At 37.4% G+C, this 11,206-nt stretch overlaps 1 protein-coding gene across 1 annotated transcript in view; it reads right to left on the bottom strand.

The window, feature by feature from the left end:
* The window catches only part of kcnip4a (potassium voltage-gated channel interacting protein 4a), a 46,724-nt gene continuing 35,518 nt past the window's right edge, over nt 1–11,206 (bottom strand). The window contains exons 3-8 of the mRNA XM_062065920.1: nt 6,564–6,633; nt 6,379–6,449; nt 6,203–6,310; nt 4,047–4,151; nt 2,771–2,833; nt 1–2,670 (exon numbers count right to left, since the gene is read on the bottom strand). Coding sequence (XP_061921904.1) covers nt 2,623–2,670; nt 2,771–2,833; nt 4,047–4,151; nt 6,203–6,310; nt 6,379–6,449; nt 6,564–6,633 — 465 coding nt within the window. The 3' untranslated portion in view covers nt 1–2,622. The remainder of the gene's footprint in view (nt 2,671–2,770; nt 2,834–4,046; nt 4,152–6,202; nt 6,311–6,378; nt 6,450–6,563; nt 6,634–11,206) is intronic.

The following is an 11,206-nucleotide window of genomic DNA, read 5'->3' as shown; positions in this document are numbered from 1 at the left end:
TTGTAAATAATGTAAATAATTCAATGTGATTATCTTGTGTGATGACTGTATTATGATGATAGTATATATGATAGTATATATCTGTATCATGAATCAATTTAAGTGGACCCCGACTTAAACAAGTTGAAAAACTTATTCGGGTGTTACCATTTAGTGGTCAATTGTACGGAATATGTACTTCACTGTGCAACCTACTAATAAAAGTCTCAATCAATCAATCAATCAATCAAACATATGACAGCAGTCGCAACTTGAGAGACGCTCTCTCTTTTTTTCAGCACAACACACTTCCCCCTCATACAACAATAGCACATGCGGTCTGACGGCGCTAACAAAATAAAGGTTTCAAAAAAGTACCTTACATAATTATTGATACATTTACACAATTATTATGCTTTGACCTAAAACACTGGTCAAAATTGTCCAAAGATGTATTGCAGCAATAAATGTGTCATATTTTGCATTTAGCAAACATTTTCAAAAATGTTCTGACATAAAGGGAATTTTATTGTTTTTTTATATTGCAATTGTTGTTTAAAGTTGTTACTATTATTTTAGTTGCTGTGGTTTATCATTACTAATTTATGTCCGGTTGTTTCTCTCTCTCTATATTCAGAGCTGAGTTTTGGTGGTACAAAAAAACCCTCATGTTTTCAAATTATTGAATAATCATGTTAATCGTGATCAAAATAATCATGATTATTATTTTGCCATAGTCGTCCATTCCTAATAACAACCTTAAGCACACAGCCAACATGTCAAAGGCTTTAGAACAGAGATGTCCAAAGTGCGGCCCGGGGGCCATTTGCGGCCCGCAGGTCATTTTTTAATGGCCCCACGGCCCATTTTAAAATACGATTTAAAAAATGAAAAACATAAGAAGTGGTATGAAAGACCAAACAGGTGAAATGTAACAAGAAAATGTTGCAATGTTTACTCTAATAACACAAAGCTGCCATGCAGGCTGTTTCTTTCTTTAAAAACTAATAATGAATCAAAATCAATGTAATTATGAATTATTGACCTATCCAAGGCTCCAATTACGTCACATTAAATATTGCACTTTGAGATATTTTTTTGGGAAAATGTTGCATATTTTGTGTTTGCCATATAAAAAATGTAGCTTTTTTTTTTTTTTTTTAAAGAAGGGCCTAAAACGAACAAACGAAAAACATAAACAACAATACAACGTATAATTGACGGATAGATCTTAAATTGATCTCGAGATTATTGTGTTAAAAGTAAACAGTAAAAAAAATGTATAATTTATTTTTTAACACTTTAATGAGTAGGACCCTTTTGGTTCCCCAATAATTTTTGTGTGATTTGTTTTTAAGTGTCATTGCTCAAAAAATAATAATTAATTAAAATCAATGGTGTTATGAGTTATTGACCTTTTTAAGGCTCCAATTATTATATAATCTGAAATATTCCTCTTAAAAATTTTATTGGGTGAAAATATTGCATATTTTGTGTTTTTTCCATAAAAAAAGGGTTTTCTTTGACAAAAAGAGCATACGACTTAAATCTTTAAAAACGTTATATTGACAGATAGACCTAATGTTGATCTAGAGATATTAATACTGAATAATGACACATTTTAAATATTTTTCAGACCAAAACCCTTTGGGGTCCCCGGGATCAAGCCTGAGTGGAGGCCTTAATGTATATTTTTTATACATATATTTAATTGGTTTTTAAAATAAAAAAATATCAAAACGGCCCCCGCTTGCTTTGATTTTTCAGTGTGCGGCCCTTAGTGGAAAAAGTTTGGACACCCCTACTTTAGAACAACTCTGTAAATGTCCTTAAGTGGCACAGCCAGAGCCTAGATTTGAATCCGTTTGAACATCTCTGAAGAGATCGGACAAGGGTTTCCCATCTAACTTGATGGAGCTTGAGAGGTGCTGCAAAGAGGAAAGGGCGAAACTGCCCAAAAATAGGTGTGCCAAGCTTGTGGCATCGTATTCAAAAAGACTTGAGTCTGTAATCGGTGCATCAACAAAGTATTGAGCAAAGGCTGCGAAAACTTACATGTTTTCTTCTTTTTTTTTTTTAATTTGTCAAAAGCTCTAAAACAAAAAAACGTGCTTTTACATTGTCATTATGGGGTATTGTGTGTAGAATTTTGAGGACAAAATTGAATTTATTCCATTTTGGAATAAGGCTGGGGAAAAAGTAAAGCGCTGTGAATACTTTCCGGAAGACCAACAGAGGATAAAGAAAACACATTTAAAAAGCAGCATTATCTAATCTTCGGCATAAATTAATTGTAAGCTACAGTACCTTGTGTGACCGTGTGGAAGTCCTTTGCTGTCTTTTAGTTGGCAGGTCAACATGATTCCTTCCATCATTCACTTACAGTATCTATACTCAATATTCACATGTTATCCTTTAAAAGAAGTGGGACACTCTGGCATATTCTACATAGTATGGAATGATGGGTTGTTTTTGCCTAAAAGTCACAGTGATATCACCTGGCAGTAAGTACGACCATTTGATGCTTCCAGAGTGTCCTCCACAGTAAGGAACAACACGTTATTCTATTTAATGGATGACTACGTCTGCATAGCACGCTGCACACCAGTCCCAGAAGTTTGTCAATTCCACAAAAAATTGTTTTTAAAGGACGTTTTCAAAGAGGTGCATTGATTGCATGATGTTTTCATCCTGGAGTCAAAACAAAAGTCCAAAACTGAGTTAGGAGACATCGTCCCATTCAGGAGCATAAACAGGATATATAGAGTGTGATGGCCGTGTCCCAACTTACATTTTGGCAGCAGTCGATAAACTCGTCAATAGTGACCACACCGTCTTTGTTCTTGTCCATCTTCTGTCGGGAGAAAGAAAGAACAAATAATATTTCAAAAACTAATTTCAAAATAAACCTGCGATTAAGTCGATGTGGGAAACCCTGACAGGGAAAAGACAAATTAAATTTCTACAGTATGTTGTCAAACTGAAGCCCCACCATTCTAGAACTGGGCACAATCCAGACTTACAGTCATGGTCAAAAGTTGACATACACTTGTAAAGAACATAATGTCATGGCTGTCTTGAGTTTCCAATCATTTCTACAACTCTTATTTTTATGTGATAGAGTGATTGAAGCACATACTTGTTGGTCACAAAAAACATTCACGAAGTTTGGTTCTTTTATGAATTTATTATGGGTCTACTGAAAATGTGACCAAATCTGCTGGGTCAAAAGTATACATACAGCAATGTTAATATTTGCTTACATGTCCCTTGGCAAGTTTCACTGCAATAAGGCGCTTTTGGTAGCCATCCACAAGCTTCTGGTTGAATTTTTGACCACTCCTCAAAATTGGTGCAGTTCAGCTAAATTTGTTGGTTTTCTGACATGGACTTGTTTCTTCAGCATTGTCCACACATTTAAGTCTAGACTTTGGGAAGGCCTTTCTAAAAGCTTAATTCTAGCCTGATTTAGCCATTCCTTTACCACTTTTGACGTGTGTTTGGGGTCATTATCCTGTTGGAACACCTAACTGCGCCCAAGACCCAACCTCTGGGCTGATGATTTTAGGTTGTCCTGAAGAATTTGGAGGTGTTCCTGGGATTAAAGGCCTCACCTTTTTCTCCTCCAAACATATTGCTGGGTATTGTGGCAATTTTTGTTTCATTTGACCACTGAACTTTCCTCCAGAAGGTCTTATCTTTGTCCATGTGATGTCAGGCTACCAAAAGTGCCTTATTGCAGTGAAACTTGCCAAGGAACATGTAACCAAATATTAACATTGCTGTATGTATACTTTTGACCCAGCAGATTTGGTCACATTTTCCCATAATAAATTCATAAAAGAACCAAACTTCATGAATGTTTTTTGTGACCAACAAGAATGTGCTCCAATCACTCTATCACAAAAAAACAAGATTTGTTGAAATTATTGGAAACTCAAGACAGCCATGACATTATGTTCTTTACAAGTGTATGTAAACTTTTGACCGCGACCACACAACCTTGTCCTTTGCCTTTCCCAGAGTCCTTTCTGCTCCCCAAAAACATATATGGTGTGTATACTTGCCTGAAAGAATATTTCCACGTGCTGACGTGGGGTCTCCTCTCTGAGTGCGGGGTACGTACATTTGCCCATCATGTCGTAGATGGCCTTCATGATGTCCAGCATCTCCTGTGGGACAAGACCAGATTGTCTCAGCTCTTATAGGGGAACTGCACTTTCTGGGAATTTAGCCTATCATTCACAATCTCTATGTAGACAAGCACACACATTTTCATATTTTCTTGATGAATTCTAAGTCGTTAATTACGGCAAGTACAAGATGGCTGACGATGCAGCTAATGGGAGTAATCCTTTACGCCCTCTAAAAAATATCCAAAAATTGTTAACAATATACCATTTGCATCTTGTGACCTGAATATTAACCATTAGCGATATGGTTATTATAAGCGCTAACGCAAACAAAATATTCTCAGCAGTGCCTTGATCACAGGGCTGGCTTATGCTGCTATTAGGGCTGCAAGAACTAATCGATTAAATCGATTATAAAAATAGTTGGCGATTAATTTAGTCATCGATTCGTTGGATCTATGCTATGCGCATGTGCAGAGGCAATTATTAAATTTGTATTTTTTAATTTTTTTTAAATGTATTTTTATTTTTATTTTTTATAAACCTTTATTTATAAACTGCAACATGTACAAACAGCTGAGAAACAATAATAAAAATAAGTATGGTGCCAGTATGCTGTTTTTTTCAATAAAATACTGGAAAGGATAGAAATGTAGTTTGTCTCTTTTATCCGATTATTAATCGAAGTAATAATCGACAGATTAATCGATTATCAAATTAATCGTTAGTTGCAGCCCTAGCTGCTATATTGACATATTGAACCAGTGAGCTGCTGCATTGCCTCTGAGTTGGTGAAAGTTAATTGTAGATTGTAAGGCATGCCTCTCACCAGGATAGTGGAAGGTTGTGGACATAAACCGAGAAGTTGGTTAACTTTGACATTCAACTTAGTCCCGGAGATGGCGAGAAAGACATAAAAAGATGCTAGTTTACAGCAGTTAAACCGGCGTGAGGATTATGATTATTTTTTCATCTTAACGGGAAGATATAAACATCCCATCATTCGGCATTCTAGTGAGAGCAGACATTGTACAGTAAGTGATTGTTTTATTATGTTTGTAGTTCTTGTTTTGCACTTAGCAATAATGCTACATGATTCTTAGTGTGTCACTAAAGCTTGATCTGTTTAGCACACCGCTTCTAAAAGTTGTAGCTCAACCTCCTTATGTTCAGGCTCAAAAATATTCAGCATTTTTATTCGTCCCAAAGGAGGAGTTGTTGACGCTCACGATTGGTACTGTTGTTGTTCAAAGGAAAAGAAAACACTGTGATGTGTCTGTAAAAATTAGTACGTCGCCGTACACCTAAGATGAGCAAAATATGTACCGTATTTTTCATAGTTTGGCCGGGGGTGCGACTTATACTCAGGAGCGACTTATGTGTGAAATGATTAACACATTACCGTAAAATATCAAATAATATTATTTAGCTCATTCACGTAAGAGACTAGACGTATAAGATTTCATGGGATTTAGCGATTAAGAGTGACAGATTGTTTGGTAAACGTATAGCATGTTCTATATGTTAGTTATTTGAATGACTCTTACAATAATATGTTACGTTAACATACCAGGCACGTTCTCAGTTAGTTTTTTATGCATCATATAACGTACACTTATTCAGCCTGTTGTTCACTATTTTTTATTTATTTTAAATTGCCTTTCAAATGTCTATTCTTGGTGTTGGGTTTTATCAAATAAATTTCCCCCAAAAATGCGACTTATACTCCAGTGCGACTTACATGTTTTTTTCCTTATTTATTATGCATTTTCGGCCGGTGCGACTTATACTCCGGAGCGACTTATACTCCGAAAAATACAGTAAATATTACGTTATAATGAATGTGCCTGTTACTACATGACATATATACTTACAGTGTGTATATAAAACAATGATAGAGTCTTTTGGATGTTTTTTAGAGCGACTACGTTGTTAGCTGACTTTTGCTAACGTTTATTAACGATTTAGAATGCATAAATAAAGAAAACATACATGTTCTTGTCTTACATAAGGATTATGAATGATAGGTAAAAAGTGCGGTTATTAAGAGTTCTAAGAGGACATGTCTTCCACGGAAGGACTTACTGTACCTCCTTAGTGATATAACCGTCTTTGTTGATGTCGTAAAGGTTGAACGCCCAGTTCAGTTTTTCTTGAATGGTGCCTCGCAGAAGGATGGAAAGACCCATGACAAAATCCTGCAAGGACATTAAACCTCAGCCGGAATTGTTTCCGTCTCAGAATGAGGCAACAGTGAGCGGCTTACCTCAAAACTCACAGAGCCGTTGTGATCGGTGTCAAAGGCGTTGAACAGGAAATGAGCGTACGTCGAGGCGTCTGCAGGGAGAGAGAAAAGCAGCAAAGACAGGACAGCGAGGAGCAGTGAGCCACGTCGGACTGGTCTTGGAGGGGTTTTCACGTTTTAGTGCGGCCGCAAAAACTGGTACAAACCTCCTTGTGGGAAGAACTGGGAGTAAATGTCCTTGAAGGTGTCTTCATTGACGACTCCACTCGGGCACTCCTGCAAGACAAAACATATTTATTATATATTGAGCATCACGTTTTTCTATTTTCCCCCCATATTTTATTTATTTTACTTTTTTTCCTTATAATTTGTAAGTAATAAAACAAAATAAAGATAAACTAAAGTAGTCAAATGAAACCTATGATGATTTTAAAGGCCTACTGAAATGAGATTTTCTTATTTAAACGGGGATAGCAGGTCCATTCTATGTGTCATACTTGATCATTTCGCGATATTGCCATATTTTTGCTGAAAGGATTTAGTAGAGAACATCGACGATAAAGTTCGCAACTTTTGGTCGCTGATAAAAAAGCCTTGCCTGTACCGGAAGTAGCGTGACGTCACAGGTTGTGGAGCTCCTCACATCCGCACATTGTTTACAATTATGGCCACCAGCAGCGAGAGCGATTCGGACAGAGAAAGCGACGATTACCCCATTAATTTGAGCGAGGGTGAAAGATTTGTGGATGAGGAAAGTGAGAGTGAAGGATTAGAGGGCAGTGGAAGCGATTCAGATAGGGAAGATGCTGTGAGAGGCGGGTGGGACCTGATATTCAGCTGGGAATGACTAAAACAGTAAATAAACACAAGACATATATATACTCTATTAGCCACAACACAACCAGGCTTATATTTAATATGCCACAAATTAATCCCACATAACAAACACCTCCCCCCTCCCGTCCATATAACCCGCCAATACAACTCAAACACCCGCACAACACACTCAATCCCACGGCCCAAAGTACCGTTCACTTCCGCAAAGTTCATACAGCACATATTTCCCCAAAGTCACGTACGTGACATGCACATAGCGGCACGCACGTACGGGCAAGCGATCAAATGTTTGGAAGCCGCAGCTGCGTACTCACGGTAGCGCGTATCCAACTCAAAGTCCTCCTGGTAAAAGTCTCTGTTGTCCCAGTTCTGTACGTGTTTGTGTTGCTGCAGCCGGCCGCTAATACACCGCTTCCCACCTACAGCTTTCTTCTTTGCTGTCTTCATTGTTCATTAAACAAATTGCAAAAGATTCACCAACACAGATGTCCAGAATACTGTGGAATTTTGCGATGAAAACAGACAACTTAATAGCTGGCCACAATGGTGTCCCAAAATGTCCGCTACAATCCGTGACGTCACGCGCAAACGTCATCACACAGAGACGTTTTCAGCAGGATATTTCGCGGGAAATTTAAAATTGCACTTTACTAATCTAACCCGGCCGTATTGGCATGTGTTGCAATGTTAAGATTTCATCATTGATATATAAACTATCAGACTGCGTGGTCGGTAGTAGTGGGTTTCAGTAGGCCTTTAATCTACATTTAAAACACTTGGGCTCCATCTAGTGGTACGCCAAATAATCACTTAATTACATTTTCAAACACAGTGTTACTGTTCAAACTGCGTGTAAAGTTACACCGGCCAAACATATTAAATATACTTGTTAAATAAAATCTTTGCCTTGTTTTTAACGACCATTTAGGCTTACTACGCTACTGTATTTTAATGTTGGTCACTGTGGTGATACTTGGTAAAAAAAAAAGTTTGAGAATCACTGCTCTAGATCAGACCTGGGTAAATTAAGGCCCGGGGGCCACATGCGGCCCGTTAAGCTTTTCAATCTGGCCTGCCGGACATTCCCAAATAATTTTTTTAGATCTTTAAGATGGAAAGTGTAGCTGCCATTATGATGTGCAGTCATGTTTTCTAATGACCAAGTCTTCAACTATACAAAGTATTTCAATGCTTGGAATCTGCGCTTATGGCTGATGTACCAGTTACTATGGTAATTTAATTAGTTACTATAGCCATCTAATTAGTTACTATGGTAATCTACGTCACAGCAGCTCAGACGAGGCACCAAGCAGTGTGGGTGGGGAGCGTTTCCACAGACACGGAAGGAGATTTTCACAACAAAGTTCTAAAGCTTAGTGATGTATCAAATTGTAGGTGGGTTTATTTTGTACCCTTCGCGTTCATATTTCACTGTTTGTTGCGTTTCAGTTGATTGTAAAATATGTCGATCGAAAGGGGGTGTGACATTCATATTTTGTCAATATTCAGTGTTTTATCGTTCACAGAAAAATTTAAAATTCCAGGAAGTTTTTTAAGGCGGTCTGTCATAAAGTTTTTAGCATTCAATCAGACATTATTGTGAGGTTTTGTATTAGTGTTCCTAAAAATAGATATACCGCACATTTTTTTTCTCTAAATGTGGCCCTCGAGTCAAAATAATTGCCCAGGCCTGCTCTAGATAATGTATTAGATATGCTTTGGTGTACATTTTACGGAAATTTGGCTCCACAGTCCTTTTCTAACCAGTTTTTTGAGTCTGTATACAAGATGGTTGATTCTGGAGGCGTTCCCAGATTACAAATGAAACCACGCCCCATCCGTCTCCAAAAATAACAATTTATATTTTAAAAATATACACTGTTTAAATATATATCGATGTCGTCATAACTATTTTTGTCATCAAAAATAAACGTACCGTATTTTCATTACATTGGGCTCACCAAATTATAAGGCGCACTGCCGATGAATGGTCTATTTAAAAAAAAATAATAATAATAATTGTTTTCATATATAAGGCACATTAAAGGAGTCATATTATAATTATAGTTTTCCTGAATGTAAAACACTTCCTTGTGGTCTATGTAACATGTGATGGTGGTTCTTTGGTCAAAATGTTGCATAGATTATGTTTTACAGATCATCTTCAAGCCGCTTTCTGACAGTTGCTTCAGGATGCGCCGTTTTGTGGGTGGTCTTATTTACGTGGCTCACCTTCGACAGCGTCTTCTCCCCGTCATCTTTGACATTCTGACTTTACTTCAATCAATAACGGAGCAGCATCTCCTCATCTGGAAACAACAACGCCGGAAATGTGTCCCGTGAAAAACCGTCTGACCTGAACTCTCTAATAACTAAAGTTCCTTGGGTGAATAATGTAAACTCACTACACCGGTATGTTTTAGCGCTTTCATGGCGAGTTTACTGACTGATATACGGTAAGTAAGAACTTTACGCTACTTTATATTAGAAATGGCAACAGCGGAGGATGAATGTCACATAACAAGAAGATAGAGGAAAAAGAAGAAGCTTCTCGACTATGCAGGATTTATGCAGATCCCAAATACAGATCAGCAGGTACCAGAAAGTAAGAAAAGTTGCTTTTCAATAATATTGCGAAACAAAACGGCAGATAATGTCTTACCTTATACACACACCATAATAATACTCGTATATGTTGAAGCACAGTAAAATCCATCAAGCGGTGCGGCTTCCTAGTTTACCCAAGTTGAACTAAAACATTTTGATGGATTTTTGAGCGTCGTGTGTAATGTTCTATATTTTCAATGGAACATATAAAACGCTGGTGTTTACTTGAGTCATATTGCCATCGTAGTGCAGTCTACACGCATCTCTTATGTTTGACTGCCATCTACTGGTCACACTTATCATTTCATCAAGTACCAAATACAATAGCTTTGAGGTCGGTAAGCAAAACCAGAATTATTCTGTACATTATAATTATAATTATTATATTATATATGTAATATAAATATATTATAAGGTGCACTGCCGAGTTTTGAGAAAAAAAAGGATTTGAAGTGTGCCTTATAGTCCGGAAAATACGGTAATAAGCATTATATAGATTCACTGGATCACAACATGAAGTACGACTCCACACTCCCAAATCGATTCAGGCTTTGCATAAAAACAGCTGCTTTTAGCAGCGTTTATGTCGCTGCATGTCACACGTCAGTGTCACTATGTGCATGCCAAGATTAGACGAAAATAATATTTTCTCTTACTTCCCTCAGAGCTCCTCCCCGTCTGTCTGAGAACTTTACCTAATGCCCAAATAAGTAGGTCAACCTCGCTGTGATGTCACAACGTAGGCGAACTGCAAAACCCTGCTAACAGAGGCATCCAAAACTGCGTCCAAGCTCGCGCCAAAATGCACGCATCTTATGATTGTCAAGCATTAATTAGTCAGAAAAGACACAATTCATCATAGTTACCCTTTAAAGTAAAATAAATAAATACATTGGCAATAACAAGAAGACAAAACAATTAAACTACAAAATAATTACTGCTAATGAGCGACAACTTTGTTTATTCTGGAGTGTATTCTGATTGCAGGCTTCAACTTTTGTATAAAACCGATAAAAAAATTGCCATTGCATTTCGAGTAAAGAAGGCCCGACCATTCACGGTTAACTTTTTGATTTAAATGCTATTATAACTATTCATCATTGAGTGTTAAATGCATTACCGTACAGTGTGTGAGAGGCAGAAAAAACAAGGTAAACTTGTAACTTTTGCTCACCCGAGAACACAAAAACCACAAGGCGTGAAATTCCTTCCCGGGGAACAGCGATAAGGAAGTGTGAGAGGAAAACACATTTACATTTCTGAAAAAAGTACATAAAGTGGTACACCGTCCATGACACAGCGAGGGGTCCTTTTTGACCTGGGAAAAGGTCTTTATTGGGCACCTGAGCCAGTCAGTCCCGACTAATGACCTCATTCCGACACCTTATTTATCTTGCAAAGGACG

The sequence above is a fragment of the Entelurus aequoreus genome, linkage group LG12 (genome assembly GCF_033978785.1).
Source record: "Entelurus aequoreus isolate RoL-2023_Sb linkage group LG12, RoL_Eaeq_v1.1, whole genome shotgun sequence".
In the NCBI taxonomy this organism is placed as follows: Eukaryota; Metazoa; Chordata; class Actinopteri; order Syngnathiformes; family Syngnathidae; genus Entelurus; species Entelurus aequoreus.
Note: the sequence above shows the minus strand (reverse complement) of the source record. Positions and strands in the feature narration are given on the sequence as shown.